The sequence below is a fragment of the Amblyomma maculatum genome, chromosome 8 (genome assembly GCF_055883805.1).
Source record: "Amblyomma maculatum isolate TAMU_Amacu chromosome 8, ASM5588380v1, whole genome shotgun sequence".
Classification (NCBI taxonomy): Eukaryota; Metazoa; Arthropoda; class Arachnida; order Ixodida; family Ixodidae; genus Amblyomma; species Amblyomma maculatum.
Genome location: NC_139351.1, coordinates 91,646,684 through 91,663,858, shown reverse-complemented (window position 1 = coordinate 91,663,858; position 17,175 = coordinate 91,646,684). Strand labels below are relative to the sequence as shown.

At 48.6% G+C, this 17,175-nt stretch overlaps 1 protein-coding gene across 1 annotated transcript; it reads right to left on the bottom strand.

The window, feature by feature from the left end:
- Positions 1–1,616: 1,616 nt before the first annotated feature.
- On the bottom strand, positions 1,617–16,319 carry LOC146181793 (serine/threonine-protein kinase NIM1). The gene is made up of 5 exons (XM_084576793.1): positions 16,088–16,319; positions 15,385–15,579; positions 9,345–9,613; positions 6,334–6,696; positions 1,617–3,070 (listed from the first exon to the last, which is right to left on the bottom strand). The coding sequence occupies exons 1-5, from the start codon at positions 16,317–16,319 to the stop codon at positions 2,648–2,650; spliced, it is 1,482 nt and encodes a 493-aa protein (XP_084432919.1). The 3' UTR covers positions 1,617–2,647.
- Positions 16,320–17,175: the final 856 nt, after the last annotated feature.

The window sequence follows — 17,175 nt, the reverse complement described above, 5'->3', positions numbered from 1 at the left end:
CTCGGAACAATCTTCACTCATCAAGACACATGACAGTTGCAAAGACAGTTCGCGCAAGGAATACAAAGCGGCCCGAAAATGACTTCACGTTGCTTCACATCTCAAGATGTGCTATTTTAACAGTGCAATAGGACGGCTGCTTGCCGTGTCTAGTGTTTGGACAAGTGCCGTGCAGAGATCACAGTCTGAGGAATATCTGAAAGACAGGACAATGGTGGAGTGCATGCAAAGGAGATAAGACGCTCAGTTGGGACTGGTAGCGTATATTGTGCTATTGCATACAAACAGAAAAATCTTGCAGCTCAACATTCGGGATGGATCACTTTTTCGTTCCCACTGCTAGCTCTCAAGCTAACAAGGGTAATTTTTAATCTGCCCTCTGGTATTCAGAGTTCTCTGCGAGTCTTGTAGATCTTGACACTAAAGGAATATTCAGGGTGGCTTGGTCAAATCTCTTTTGTTTTTCCGAGAAATTCAATAGTTGGGCATTTTTTTGCTGCTGTTGATGTCATGTTGATGTTAATTCGGCAGGAAAAAAAAGAAAATGGAGGGAAATTTGAACTTAGGTAATAAGTATTTTTTTCTCAATACACTATTCAATCCTACGACATCAAGTGCGACATGGACTCTATGACTGCTGGCCAGGGTTGGATAGCATGTGGTCTAGCTTTGGGAGGCTGCATATTACAAAGATCTTTAATGTTACCTTAGTTTCGCTGCAAAAACAGCCTTGGTGGTGGTGCCTCTAATTTTTTTTTTCTTTTGTCGTCGCCTAGATCATAGAAAAAGCTCCATTTTCGGTCACAGTGGAATGCTATTTGTCATTGGAATGCTATGATAAGTTTGCTTGCAAAGTCCTCTTGAGTGTTTAAAGTGATTTTTCATCTACTGTAACCTAAAAAATTTGAATAGATTCCTGTGGCATTTTTGTGAAGCAACTTTTACAGTTGATTATCGAGAGGACGCACTCAAATGCTGACATATAAAAAAAAATTTAAGTAGGTCTGGTCATTGCATCTTAGCTATTGCGTGGGCTAAAAATGGTGGTTTGAACAAAGATGTTCACCTTTTTACTGTGCCGTTTGCACCACTGCAAACAAATATAATCGCTGGGTTTGTGCAACATGTGACAAACACATGTCTACCATTGTCCACTGTGTTAAGTGGCTAAATTTAGTGTTCCACTGGACTTTATAGTGCTGTGACTAGAAAATGTTAGCAAACCTTAGCCTAACTGAAACCTTCATGCACAATAGCAGGCATGCATTATTTAAGTCTTAAAGAGACACCATGTGTGACTGTAGCTACGGAAAGATGTTTTATGTTTTGGGGTTAACCTTGTAGCCTATTTTATGTCGGGGAAGCAGTTGGAAGCTGAAGAGGGCTATCACATGCTTGAAACCTGGTAACAGCGGAAGGGACATGCCTCCTTGGCCAATGCATCTTCAGTGCCATGAATCGCCACTGGTAATGGCACTGCCACTCGGCTGCATTCCTGCTTCAGACACAGCCATGATGAGCGCCAAGCTTTTCACAAAAACATTGTCATTGCACATCAACAGAAATGTGGAACCAAAGCATCTCCTCTTAACCGAGAAATGCTTGGTTATGGTCAACGAGTAGTAGTTGCAGGACTTTGGCAGGGACATGTCATGCTTGAGACATAGTGACGCATACAACACTGACGAGATCACCTCAACAACAACGTTTAAAAAACAAAATAAAGGAGTCTGACATTTTGAAACATGGCATATGTTTAAACATGTAGTCATCACCTTGACACCGAACCTTTAAAAAAATTAAGGAACAACAACGAATGGACATATCAAAATGTGGTGCACATTCAAACACACAAGTTCATGAGAAAAAAGTCTATCTGCATTCGACATTAAGAAGTGCCAGTGGCTTCACTTGCTCTTAAGGCAGGTACTAATGGGGACAAAAGTTTCCAGAACACGAGAAAAGCAAATTTGGGCAGTATCATTTGGCAATCTCTTGATTTCGCTAGCTACGTCACAACATGAGAGTCCGACTTTCAGATCGTTAAGTCTGGTCTTCGGGCACCGGCTAACAACGGAGCTATTGGCCACAATTTCTGATGATGCATCCTGGAAACTTTTGTCCCCAATAGTACATTCCGACATCTATTGCCGCACTGATGTCAGCACCGTGGACATTTTCGAATCTTTCTGGTGTCCAGTGGTTTTAATTACCCATAGCTATGGCACCAATAAAGGTGGTGCTTGCAGGTCTGGTTGATCCACTCCGTTGGCTGAACTAGTATGACACACACTTCGGACTTGCTGTCTGCATTAAAACCACAGATGCCTGCCCTCGGCAGTAAAATGTGACCATGTAGAGAGTTCACGTCATTTGTGCAGTTGCGTTTTTCTTGTCGCACAAACTTGACTGCAGTCTTGTTGTAGAGGTCAATGCCCTTAGTTTCCTGTTGATGAGTGTCGAAAAAGAAATGTCTGCATAAAGGAAGACAAGGTCCGCTTCGTTTTGCACCCCAGGTGGTTGCATTCACGTGATGGTTCCACCTGAACTGCGTTCCATGGCCGCGCGCCTACGCGCGTGGTACGATGTGAACTTTGCTGAAGACGTCGGACATCGATCGGTGGTGCATGAACAGCACAGCGCGGCATCATAGCACGACGCATGCTTTGGACTTGCGGTTCTTGACGGAAAAGAGTCTGTCAGCGCCGAGTGAGATGCGATCTGCCTTGTGCGTTCCAGGCGATGGTGTTCCCGTCGCCGTTCCGGCCGACTCGCTGTCCACGTTGTCGAGTGCGGGTGGCGGCGCTGTTTGGATTTTGTGTAGGACGATGCGGTAGGCCCCCGTGACGGCGCTGCGCGCGCCCTTGTCTGCACAGTCGCGCATAAGTTCGTCATCGATGCCCAGCTCGCGCAGGTGGGAACGGGCTTCGAGCTCTTCTTCGGACACCGTGGCGTCCGGATCGAGCGTGGGGAACATGTTGTAGCGGGGATAGCCTTCGGGCAACCGCTGACTCCGGAGCCACTCGGAGCAGCCGATGTCAGCCACCGTCGGCCGGTCTTGAGGGCGCACCTGCGAGGTTTGAACAATAAGCATATGTTTCTGACTTAACATCGATTCAAGAGAAGCAGTAGTACTGGCATAAAAACAGCTCTTATATTAACACACAGTCAACACTACAGGTGCCTGCTAAACTAGACTGAAGAAAAACGTCCCTGGTTTCTGCACGATTCAGCTACCAGAACGAGATGTTGATTGTAGACGAAGCGGTAGCTGTCACGGCGTCCCGGCGTCACGGCGTCCCAGTAGTCATTCCCCGGCGAAATGCATGGTGGCGCGTATTGCCTGTCAGTAAAGGGCAAAAGGCAACGGGAGAAGCCAGTCTTGGCCCCTATTTTTGTTTAGAGCGCAACTGCACGTGTTCGCGACTAGCGGAGCGGACGAGCACAGCGAGCGAACGCGGAGCACAGCGGAGGATGAAAGTCCGGCGACAGCGAAATCTACCGTAAAAGCGACGGCGGTAGGCGGCTGCTGCTGCTGCGGAACTCGCCGTCTGAGTACGGTTAATGCTGCCTAACGACCCCTTCCCCCGCAGGAAACAAATTCCGCAGACACATCAGAATGCTTACGGCGATCGGAAATGTTTTCGACGTGTGTTTACACTGCGTCATTATCCGAAACCACGTACGGTTTGAAGATATTGGATTCAAACTGCGTCGTCAGTTAGTTTGCTCACCTCCAATTTTACTAGCAGATATATGCCAAATGCGACAAAGAATCGCATGACGCTACCCAGGGACACTGTATGACGAAATATTGCATTACAGTTTTGATACAAATGTCGAGGAGACTGCCGCCGTTGGAGTCCGTCGTAGCTCTGTTGTGGATCTGTCAGTGTCACGAAATTATGTCGTCATAGCTTTTGCGTTATACGGCTGCTTGACGTATTTCTAGGTCCACTTGTGAGCTCACACACGCCGCCGGCTGTAAAATCAGAGCCGCCTTCGTTCGGCACTGCGTGTTCCGTCTGCGTATGGTGCCTCGATGCCTTGGCGAAAGGCATCAAAGCACCATACGTCTGCGGTTGTCTGCGGTCGCTATTATGCCTCGATCAAACGGTGCAGCAGGTGCGCCCAAAAATCACATTACCAGCAGGTGTAAGCGGCATTTCTTTTGTATATAGGGAGCTTGCATGAAGTGATGCATGCCGGGTAATCCGCCATGATGATGTCGCTGGCAGCAGACGACAGGCAGCGCAGTCAGGCTGAATTGAGCAAGTGCCTTGTCGTTTTCGACGATCCACCGAGCAAATATGCGGCTTTTCGTGCGCTGCCCTTACATGCGTGCGTGCAATTGTCGGCAGATTACTGAGGAACGTACGCGTCGACGCTGTGCCCGAAAAATCGGGCGCGCTATGAAGAAATCCAAAGCAGTGCGACGTACTTGGGCCTGTTCAAGCTAAGCGAGACCGACTGACTGCACTATGCATCTGTACCTGGCCGCCCGATCGCCGACTTTCATGATTTCTAGTTCTGGCAAGTATAATACTTGCCCGCATTGGCGTCGATCTCGCGTGTTTTGGCCCGTGCGAGCCATTCGCGTCGGCGTCGCTAGAGGAATCCTTTGCCTTCTCGCCCTCGGGCAGACATATTCTTGGTATCGTGAAGAACTCGCAGTCGGTCTGTCCGATCGCACCAGCATATCGTCTGCGCGCACTACGCGACCATGCAGACGAAGCTGTGTGACAGTCCCGTGCTGCTTCGTCTGCTGCCAACGACATCATCATGGCGGATTACCCAGCATGCATCACTTCATGCAAGCTCCCTATACATAAGGGAGGAAGCCGCTGCCTGTTGTTTGGCGCCGTGTTATATCTGCTAGCAATTTCACCGCTAAATATGCGAGAGGGCATCAAATGCATTGCATATAAATCTGGTACGACGCATGCGTGAGGCGTGAAATACATTAAGACGAAAGCCTTTTTAGGCCCACGTAACGAAATCCCATGGGCGAAAGTTGTTCATATATAGGATCTGTCATATTCCGCGAGATGTGTTCTTGTCTAACGCTCCTGCCAAGTTCAAGTTCAAAATAAGTTTATTGCCGTCGAGGTAGAGGCCCCTCCGCTCCCTTCTGTGCATGCAATCCCACATTTGAACGCGCGCCAAAGAACGCCACGCGACAGGATCGCGATGGTGTACCGTCCAAACTAACACTTGCCTGAGAAAGTGTGACCGATATACTAGGTCTTTACTTTCCTGTAAACCAATCATAATTATATTTAGCACTGCAACAAATGCCGATAAGAAGCAAATGATAGGAGAGGAAGAGTAGGCTTTCGCCATTATCCTCTTAACAGACATCAGAGAGACCCTCTAATTTTGTTTCTCTAGCACGTAAATCCATAAAACGAGCACGTTTTGTGGGGAGTGGTTGTACCGGTGTGGGGCGTAGTGGTTTGAGCTTCTACCTTCCTTGTGCGGCAAGTACGCTGTCTCCAGTGCCGCCAAACATCCACCACGGTTTCCAGCGGGTACAAAAAATTCCCATGATTAAGTTTCCGCTCGCTTTCTCCGGCGTGAATTGTTTGGAAAAAGCCTTTGACACTACCGCCTTGAGTAGGACAAAACTCCTTGTGCCATATGGGCTCTTCGGCCAAAGATGTACTCGAGCCAATAAGAATGAAGTCCGCCAACATCACCAGAGAGCTTTAGCGTACCGGAGACTAACTGTAGCCGGACGGAATTCGAGAATGAAGCAAGAAATTTCCCTCGCAGGAGGCCCTCCAGCTAGCCAATGGCGGGTGCCTATTTTCATGACGTCACAGCCAAACTCTGAGCACCTGCGATGCGAAGCTGTAGTAGGCGAAAGGTTGTTGACCACTATGTACTAAGTCAACGCCAGTTGGTGGAAAGCTTCTGTGCCGCATCGGATTTTATTTTTGTCTGCATCCTGCTATAATTCTTCCAGCGCCAATTTACGCGTGACGCTGCTTTGGAGTTTGTACACCTGGCATTGGTAGTGGTGCAGGCACGGCGGAAGTGATTGGGCTTGGTGCAGGCAACAACCGAGCTAGCCACAGTCTATCTGTATACCTGTTGCGTAAACGTAGTGGAAATGTGCGCCACACCTCACGCACAATTGTGACTGTGCATGTGCAGCAAGTATACGTACCGGAATCTTGCTTACGTCTATGCCTGTCTGATATATGCCTAAATACTTCATGAAAGGCCAACAGCTCGTCAGCCTCCCAACAGCGAGTTCCACCGATGCCGCGACGTCTCGTCACACCAGCAACGGTCTTTCCGGGAAAGAAGGAAGGATGATGGGCTCACCTGCAGTATGGAGGCGATGAGCTTCTTGCATGGCTCGGACAGGTATTCGGGCATCGCGTAGTGTCCCTCGAGGATGAGCTTCTTGAGCGCGGCCACGGTCTGCGCCCTGAAGGGCATACAGGCGGTCACCACGAAGTACAGGAGCACGCCCAGCGCCCACACGTCCACGCCGGGCCCCGCGTAGCTCTCGTCGCGGAACAGCTCGGGCGCCGCGTACGGCGGGGAGCCGCAGAAGGTACTCAGGGCCTCCTCCCTGGACCGTAGCTGCGTGCTGAAGCCGAAGTCGCCAACCTTGACCAGGTTGTGGCCCGCGATGAACACGTTTTCCGCCTTGATGTCGCGATGCACGATGTTGCGTTCGTGCTGCGTACGTCAAGCGTGGCGTTTTCAATAAGAGTTTTTTTTTTTTTTCATTTCTGTGCAGAAACCAAACTGAGGGCAAAGCTCCCCGCAGTATTTTACAAACCAGATCATTCTGCCCAAACTTGCTCTTTGGATGAAATGAAGTCGTTGACTCATAAATCTGAACACTTCTCTACAGCATAACATACATCTGTAACCGTCTATTTGGTGTATGATAGCCTTAGTCGCTTATGCGCCATAAAACCAAACATAATTACAATGGAAATGAAGCCTTGCGATAATCCTTTCGATGCTGCATACCATGTTTGGTGCCCCGTTCCACGTTTATGCTCTGGACTGGAAAAAATTATGAGGGACTTTAGCGACTAAAGTAGTGAAAGGGGAAAGCCTGAGCGCCGCATTCTGCTACGCAACTGGCACTAATTAATAGTAATTCAATAAATATTTAAGATAGTTATTTATAATTAATTAGTTAATTAACTAAATAATCAATTAGTCATCAATTGGCAATTAATTCATTATTCATTAATTGACCATTCATTGGCATATGACCACATAAGGCACCCATTCGCGCATACTGTGATGGTGCTCTGTGATTGGTCGAGACCTCTAGGACGTCATCCGCCTCGGCCAATCAGAACGCTGCAAAAGCGGGACACATTTTGTCCACAACAGCATGAGCCATTAAATGCTTTCGCCTTAAAACGCGAGCGCACAGGACAGTCTCCTGTCTCGGGCTTTTCTGTTCTGCTCCAGCAGTGGTGTTCGACTCGGGAACTTCCTCCTTTTCACGGAAATACAGGTGGTGGGGAGATTTTCGAAAGGGAAATTCTTTCGGAGTGTCAGGGAATTCGAACAACCGGATTTGGCTCCAACTTTGCTAGAAGGAGATAGTTAAGGAAGTGTGTATATAGATTTCTGCAGTAGATACCTACAGCAGCGCAAGTGTGCTTTGACTGACCGTTATGCTCGTGTCAAGTGCAAATTGAAATGTTCACGCGAATATCACATGCACGTTAAAACAAGTGACTAATTGCACTTGCCATATCTAAAAAAGCATCATTTTTAAGCGAGAAGTTGTACAGCTTAATTGCTCGGTAGTAGCTGTTATCGGCATCTCATGTCTGAAATAATCGGGAGCTGCGTAAAAAAATCCTATCAAGGTAGTTTGTGGTTCTAGTGATTGGTTGTTATGTGGTAGCTAGGAAATGTTTTCCTTTTTTTTTTTTAAAGTGGCGTCTTCAAGATTCTGCAGGGAAAAGGGACCTGAAATAAGGAACTTGGGTTTGATTGAAGGAATTGTCGATTACAGCATGGAACGTCATGTTCTCCCGTCTTCACTTCCTGCTTTAGCGTAGCTTACAACGCATCCACTTCAAAATACTATGGAAACCTGCCTGCTTTTATAACCGACGCTGTAGCGCGCATAGAGCTTTGAGATTTGCCTTATATGAGCAGGTGCAAGGTTCGATCACCGGTGCCGCCGTTCTGTCTAGTTTTCCGATGCTTCGTACAACCTTCACCCTTGACCTTTCCCTTTCGCGGAGACCAAAAACACATTATCACGGCACCGGCCTGGTCAAACTGACCACATATGACACTATAACAAAGACTATCTTAGGGAAAAATGCAAATCTTCGACACAGCCGAAGAACCAAAGGAAAGAACAGGATAAATGCAACTGCTAACTGTGCATTTCTCGACCAGGGCGCGCTACTATATATATGTATACATCAAGCGGTCGAAATTGATATGGAGCCGGTCGCTGTACGACCAGCTCTCATCTTTTCATCATTACCTCCCTCATCCCTCACGGTGTGGTTTGGTCGTGTGCCGAAAAGAGGTACTGTACTTTTTATTTCCTCATAATCAATTAGTACTGTTAATCTACCAAGTTTCATTGTAAATTATGTGCGCGTGCGGGAAATTCGGAGAGGTGCTAAGGACTTCGTCCGCTTACAAAAAGTAGTAAAACGTGTACTTCTATAGTAGGATATACTATAAAAAAAAAAAAAAACAGAAGTTGCTAACAATGGGCATTGGTAAGCATCGTGTGTGTAATTACCCTGAGCAATAAAGAGAATCAGTTTTTAATATTTGACATACCAAACAAACCAGAGGCATCGAAATACTTGCGCTTTTAATTTGCGGTGACGGTTAGCTTTTTATTTGCATAACAAGGAAAGCCCTAACAACGGACTACTTTCTGTCGCGGAGCAATTGTGCCGGCTCAGCTCAAATCATGGGTCTAATATTGGTGCTGCGTTGGCAATTCGGTGCAACATCGGATTATTGCCCTGTAAACGCGCTCCAAATTAGACCAATGTTTAGTGCTGACGTGTGTCAGTTACTGTCCTACTTTATGCTCGAAAAAGTGTTATTTGTGGGACACTGAAGTTCCGCTTTTAAGGATATGATGCGACAGAGCGTCTACGGCTTCCTTTACTTACGGGACCTAATTTGCATACACGCACTTTACTACTCGGTTAACCCTAATTACGTTAAGGTTTGCTCTGTTTTCACGGATATGCTCATTAGCACACAGTCCCCCTCCCCTCCCTCGAAGAACAGCAGAATTCTGAATTAAAACTTAACAAAAAGATCAAACTGATGTAACGGGGGCGCAGCGGGACGAAATGAAGGCCCACCATGTGGTTGATGGCCGAGGCCACCTGGGCGAAGACGACACGGGCGTCCTCCTCCGCGTAGCGTCCGTCACTGGTGATTTTCTGGAAGAGCTCCCCACCCGGCGCAAACTCGAGCGCCAGATGTACCCGGCTCAGGGTCTCGATCACCTCGTACAGTCGGATCACGTGCGGGTGGTGCAGTGCCTCCATGCTGGCGATCTCCCTGGCCAGCATGCGCTGCGTCTTGGCGTCCATCTTGCTTTTGTCCAGGATCTTCACCGCCACTTTCTCTGCGTCGAGAGGAGTACGAGCGCAGAGGTAAACGAAAATGGAGGAATGCGTAAATTTGAGTCATGTCAATGCATTCCTGCGTTATTTTAAAAAGTTAGATACACTGAAAACCGCCACAACTGGCCGTTTTCGCCAGCATACTGATGTGACACCAGGGCAGTTCATGTCGCAGACTCCTGACGGCGGTCACGGAGTTCTTTCCGGTCTTGAAATCTACGGTTAATTTCAAGTGGCAAGTCTCAAATACAATTTCGTCTGAAATAAACGCGTCTTTTGCATCCGGATGAACATCAGGAGTGCGTTGTCTACTTACAGTAGGTCGTAAGCAGCGGCGGAATTGCCATGCACACCCCTTCCTCGGTAACGCCTTTTGATATCCTGCCATTAGTTGGCGTTTAAAATATCGGGCGTGGCAACCGTTCCACATTACATCATTCGAACTGGTACAGTAAGAGCTTGTTAATTCGACCTGCCCTCAATTCGGTAAAAATCGGTTATTCAGAAACTCTTTTTGGTTATGTGAAATGTATGTTCGGTTCAAGGCGTGCAACTCCAGTTAGTTCGCAGGAAATCGACCAGGATGCGGTTAATTCGGATATGCGGTAGAGCTCGCATGTGCGCAGTGTGACTGCATAGAGTTAATTGGCGCTGTTTCCTAATTGGAATGTATAGCTCCCCCCTCATCGCTTAGGTAATTAGTAAGGCACAGCGGGCCCCATTTCCTCTATCCATTGACCGGCTGCTTTTTCTTTTTTGCTGCGCTTCGACATTGTCACCCTTTCTGTCGTGCGTGCGTCGCTGCTCTTTCGTTTTTATTTGATTATTTGATTTACAACACCCTTAAAGACCCACTGAGGGGTATTACGTGTCATCTCGGCGTAACGTCGTGGTCGCGTACTCAGTGCTTTTATTTGTCTAGCGCAATGTGTGCGTCTGAGTTTCGGGAGGAAGAGGCAGTTGATGTCCTTAGTATTTTGGAGTAGACCAAGGTTCCAAGGAAGACCTATAGGTTCAGTCGACTGTGCGCGTTCGAAAAGGGCTCACTCAACATTTGCACTGCTATGCGTATCTTGAAGAGCAAAAAAAAGAAGGCGGGGGGGGGGGGGGGGGGGGACATATCACCGCAGCGACGGAAAGTCAGCTCGCGCCTTTGTGGCGTACGAACACGCCGATGAAAGTGCGAGGTCGTTCGTACTGTTCGCTAGGAGGCTAGTCTAGCAGATAATCATTGCCTGCGCAGAATTTTTCTTTCCTTATAAAAGGCTGGCTTACGATGAAACAGCCGCTTAGATAGGTGATATACGAGGCGAGCCAACGCGTGACTCAGCCCCATGGCGAACCGAGGCTTGAGAAGCGGCGCGCTTGAAAAGTTAACTTCATGCGTTGCTGCAAACGTGAGAACGCCTGGAATTGCCGTCATCGGTGCGTTCGCCAACCGCAGCGCTACGCGGTGCGGTGACCAGCGAGAACTGGAGCGTTGGCTGTTCAGCTGACGGAGCATAGTTTATTTAGGCTCAACTGAGCTACTGTATTGGCATCAGACGTCATCTCTCCACGGACTGCCAATACGCTACAAAGTACGAACCGCATTCGCGGCATGCGGAAGAATTGTGTTTGCAACATCTGTGATTGAGTACTATATCGCCCTACTGCTAATTCAAGAAGTCATCTCCAGTAACAACCACAGGAAAATAACCAGTTGGGTTGATGTTTGCCGTGTGCTCAGCGTGTGTCGAGAGCTCAGCCACTGTGGAGTGTTCAGCCCGTATCTTTCTCGCAAGACGTAAGAATGCCGCCATGCTTCCAAGGTGGCACAGGAAGAACTACGAGCCAAGTACGAGTGTGCGGGTAAGTAATTTGTTTTAAGCAGTCAGCCGACATGCGTAGTCATCGCAATACGCTCAGTAATCAGTGGCTGTGTTATGGGAACATGCATGGTTTGCTCAAATCATTTTCTCGGACTGACGTCGACCATGGGAAATCTGGTACCTGTGCTGCTTCTCGGCTATAACTTTGGTTGCGACGTCGGCCTATAGGTGAAGCACAGGGAAATAGCGCGGGGGCTGGCAATACGACCGATAAAAGCTAAAAAAATTTGTTCGTAAACATATAAAAGCGCAACAAAAACGACACAACAGGGAAGAAAGACAGGCCAGGGCGCTACTTGCAACTGATTTGTTCGAAAACAACGAGGACGGCTTAAATACTAAAAGATGAGCCCGTGATCAAATCAATGGCCGTGATCCACAATGGGCCTATTTGGGACGTTGGAACCGCCGCGCTTGCGTTTGGAGCTCGAGTGCTTCGTCAGGGCTCACTGAATTTCGTAACCCCGCGGCTGGGCACGAGGTTATCTCGAGGCTCGCGATAAGAATTCCAGCCTCGGAGGGTTTGAGAGGGGAGCTTGATGAAACCCAGTGTTATCTGCAGCATGTACAGGTGTACCCGTATTATCATCTAAAGGGCAGGCAATGCAGACGAACGGTTTCTAGCAGTGCTCGCTTCGTTAATGGTACATTATTGCCCTCGTGGTGAACGAAGGGGCTGAAAAAATAGTCTGCAGTGGACACAGCGTGCTCGCTGAAAGTCGTAGGATGAATAAACTCGGCCACTGCAAAGTATATACGTTAACTGCAGCGTTGTGCCGCGCTTATATACGAAGTACCACCTGTACGCCGCTCGTGTATGCACTCTGTGATGTGTCGCCTTGTCGCTTGCGTGGCTGTCCGGAAGATGTGCTTCTCCGGATTCGACAAGCGGCTTTAAGAATCTCACAAAATGTCGGCATCAGCCGTTCTTGAGGTGCTCTAGGGCAGCGTTTTAGAAGGATCCTTCTTCCACTTCGCGTCCGCTTGCTCTTCTGGCATTTATCGCCATTGTTGGGCGATGAAGCCGTGGCTTTAAAAGTAACCGGTGTTATCTCCGTTAGACCGACTATAGTGCGAAAGCATAAAAAAGTTGCAGTTTCAGCTTAGAGTCACTCGATATTTTAGCTGTACATTTGGCGCCACCTGGGAGCTACCGTGTCAACCGTGGCTTCCGCGATCAATCCTCGTGCAACGGCACGCTTGATAGTGAAATCGAAATCCATGGGTTTTTAACCCTACTTGTGACGACATGTGGGAGCCGCCATGCCAAATTTCGGATGTTTGTAAGCCTACTTAAAGCTAGTTATAAAGAGAGAAATTACCCGTCATGGTGGCTCCGTGGTTAAGACCTCTGCTACTGAGCCCAGAGTTCGAACCCGATCGGTTCGTATCGCTCCATGATTTTTTTTTGTGTGTAGCAGCAACGGCACAAACTAAGAATGATCGGACAAAATTATTCGCGGGAGTGAGCTTATGAGTTTTTTTTCGCGCTAACGGCGTCCATGGGAAGCCGCCGCGTCGTTGACAAACCGGCGACCGCACCTCAGCATTTACTGCATGAATTAGGCTATGACTAGCCGGTGCGGTCGGCAAGTGGCAGTGGTGCCTAATGTACTGTGATTTGCCCGTCTGGGTGCTGTTATTAGAGAGTTTTAGCTTACCGTGATCCGCTACCGTGATCCGCCACCACGCGTTCCACTACGCATGCCCAGACCCCCCTTGACGCCGATAGATGGCGCCACATACTGGATATCGGTAAAGCCCCTCAATAATTTGAAAGTAGCGACACTCTCCTCCACTCCGGCGTTTTCCTCCTCGAATATCCTCGCCCGCTGGCTGCGCGCCCTGCACACGGCAAGCTTTTTTGGGCAGCGCTCGCTCGCCGTCCGGGCAGTTGGCTGGCACATGCGCGCGCTCTTAAGTTCGCGCTTTTTCCACACTCTGTGATTGAATAAAATCACGAGTAAGACATGCGACGCTTGACTACCACGAGCCACATAAGTTAGCGTCTCGTACGCGCAAATGAAAGTGCCAATTAAGAGCGCTTGCGGCACGAACAAAACCACTTGCTGCATACATCTCACATTCCTTTTTACTTTTCCATACCGTCTGTCTCAACACGGCATAGTATATGAAGCTTAATATTTACAATATATTTGAACATTCCAGAATATTTTCAGCATACCAATTGTTAGTTAAATTTAGATTCACCTCGAACTAATTTTCGCGGAAGTACAGTTTATGAAGATGCTCACAAGTGGAGTTTTAGTAGCGGGATGTTTGCTGGGAACAAGCTGGGACATTTGCTTTGATGGCCATCCTAAAATTTTTCATTAAGGTTCAGTCTGAGTTTGGCACCGCGCACTGCACATACAACGGCTTAATCATTTTTGTAGTTAAGAATTTTCGCGGCGGTTTGAAAACGAATATGAACTTTTTTCTATTAAGCATGAAACGCCTTTAGGTCCCGCTATCGGCGACCTTGAGGTGATGTCGAGCCGAAATCGAGAGCCAAAGAACCGCGCACCGATTTCCCGTCATCCAAGGAAAGTGTCCGCGCCCCAAAGCCCTCTCGACCACCGAAATTTGGATTCGACTTCACTGAATTCGCCATACCCAAATTATAGTTTAGACATCGATTTTAGTCACATTCGGATGAGGTCAAATTCAGAGGGTTCCTGGGGCTGCATTTAGCGGGAGGTCCCGAAATTTGGACGTAACTACTGAATTCGCCATATTCAAGTTAGGTTCGACACCAATTTTCGCCAGATTCGGACGAGGTAAAGTTTTAAGGGTTTAAAGAGAAATTTTTGATGTGCGGATATATAGTTTTGCAGACACGTTCTGTGGACGAGTTCTCTACACGCCTTCCTGCAACATAAGCCTATTAATGCCTAATAATATCCTTCATTGCACGCGCTATCGCTGAAAAGCGAGACCTAAGTTCAGAAATTAAAGCGGGTATTGTATGCGAATGTATATGCGCATTGTATGCATCAGCCGTCGCTATTATAGCACGTTGAGCGGTACCATGAAGTGAAAACAATAACACGCATAACGACGCAAAATGATCAGTGAATTAAGTGAGATTGCCAGATTAGTGATGCGCTTGCATGTTGTTTCAGTATACACATTCGCTGGTACCTCGCAGAGATGGGCAGTCTTCGTCGGCGTAAAGTTCTTGCGGCCGATGTTGTGCAGCCACTTTTTTCTTCTAACAGTGTCTTTCTTGCCGCTCGGAATCGCGAAAAGAACAAAGCCTTTTTCATGCCGGCTTGTGAACTGAAATGCGCAGCAACTGGGCATAGTGCTGCGCTAATGGAGCGCGTATAACGCGAAGTGCAAGCGCGATGTCAGGGAGCTCGGTCGTAGCAGCGGCAGCTGCCCAAAAAATGTCGCCGACGAAAAATGAAACCACAAAAAGAGCGAACTTAACGCGCGCTTTTCCCGAAGACCGCCCGCGGAGCCAATCACCGTCCGATGGGAGAGGTGAGAGAGGAGGACCGGCGAGGGTGCGCGGCGAGGCGGCATAGTTCACAGAAAGTCGCTACTTTCAAATTATCAAGGGACTTTAGATATCGGCACACAGACCTGCCACGTCGGGACCAATCAGCTTGAGCCCCCGCCCACGCGCGGTAGAGAGTCACGGTGGCGGATCACGGTAAGCTAAATCTCTCTATTATGCTTTCGTCGTGCCAAATGAAGTGGGTCTCTATTGAACACAACTCTTTGGCTGCAGCGCAGAGCTGTTGTGGTCAGAGTCATTTACCAAATTTATTACAAAAAGCAATCATTCCTTAAATGACCCAGTGAGGATGCCCATGTAGCTGCCCGATAAAGTGCTTTAAACTCGTTAGAAAGACACTGAAACACTGTCCGACCATACGGATGTCGAGAATCACCTTTTACAAGACAGTGGACGGCCACCTTGACCTGTGAGAAGTTTCCAGTGCCCAGCTCTCCGCGAAACCGATAGAATCCAACCCTCCTGCCGAGTGCCACGTCTTTTTGCCACCTGTTGTCGTGGGTGAGGGCGTCGAGCAGCCGCTGGTAAGGCGTCGCACCACTAGAGGTCACCGTCGTCGCGGGACTCCAATCTGCGCACACGTTTATGAAGTTGGAATGCCGCTTGTGGAGTTCAGGTGAACTGTGCCAAGTATTTCAAAACGAATGTAGCGAAAGAAAAACAGTTACAGAGCGCTGAAAACAGCTGACTGTTAATGTCACATGTGACACTACCATTATTTGGTATGATACATTGTATATACCGTTTAACGTCACTAAGCGACGTAGTCTATAAGGGACGCCTAGTGGAGGAAGGACAACGGATGAATTTCTACTATATCTGATGTTCTTTAACGTGCACTGATACAGCACAGTACACGGGTGCCATTTGCATCTTGCCTCCATCAAAACACTACAACCGCGGTTAAGATCGAAACTTCATCATTGGGCTCCGAAGACGCGTGTCTTGTCCGCTGAACCATTGTGCCGGGCTCACAATCTTGTAATCTTCACAAACCTTGACAAGTCTTCTAACCTTAATAAAAATTGTAGTTTTGTACCTAGTATGACCATAATTAAAGAACTAAGGTAGTCACCAACCTGGTGTCGTCGCGGCAGTGCTCGGTGTGACGGGGCACGGGGCCTTGGTGCCGGTATCAGACGTCCGGTGTGAGTTAGAGGAGGAGGCGTTGTTGCGGTGACGTCCGGTGGGCGGCGGTGTGTCGCTGGGCGAGGCGGGGGGACCGAGGCCGTCGGCGCCCGCGGTCCCCCGGCGATCGGCCGTCCACGATATCGGCGGCTCGTCCGCCGGGGACACGCGCGCCGCTGGCATCCTGCGAGAAAGGAGGAAACCGGAGAAAGTTAAGGCTATGTAACAGTCCATTCCAGGGCGGGCATGTGAGACAAGTGGAAAGGGAAGGAATGAAGGAGGGAAGGGAAAGGGGGATTGAGTTAAATGAGAAACTGAAGTTGACAAGTGGTTCAACTGGGTCGAACCTAGTCACATGAAGAGCGGAGACTCGGTTAAGCATGGTTGGAGACGTTTGTTGTGCTTTATTTGACCTTTGTTTCTGATGATGATGAAGAGTTTGTTTTCGTTTAAAGTAGGGAGGATGGGGAACCAGGCTGCCGGGAGCCCCTGAGTATCAGCGGCCTCCGCGACTGCAGGCCGCTACCTCCGCTTGAACGGCAAGGCTAGACGTGTGCATCACAGTCACTCCCACTGCTCCGTGGTTTGGTTGTATTGATAGGTGTGGTGGACTTTCGTGGATATGCCTATAGTATATGGGTCAGATCTGCGGGTTCTTTGTAAACCTTACATATAGCGATCGGGGTAGTTGTTGGTGTACAGAGTGGTGTGGGTATGTGTTGGTCTACAGGCGACACCAGGCATGCTCCTGGGCCTTGGACGACGTCTTGTCTGCCTCCGTGTACCTGCTGCGGGCCATTCGGTACGCTTATGTTATTTCACGGCAGTTGTTGAGTGTATCCTTATGGGCAATCTCGACATTCCTTTCTGCCTTTGCCCGGATTTGTTGCACTTCCATGGTTCCGTGAGGCTAGTGAGCGCCGCCGGCTCCCCGCATCGCACTTGCAGCGGCGGGCCACATCGTATGACGTCACAGACACACCTCCTCTGTTCCGCTTGATGGCCAAATGTTTGGCGCCAGATGACCTTAAGATTTGAC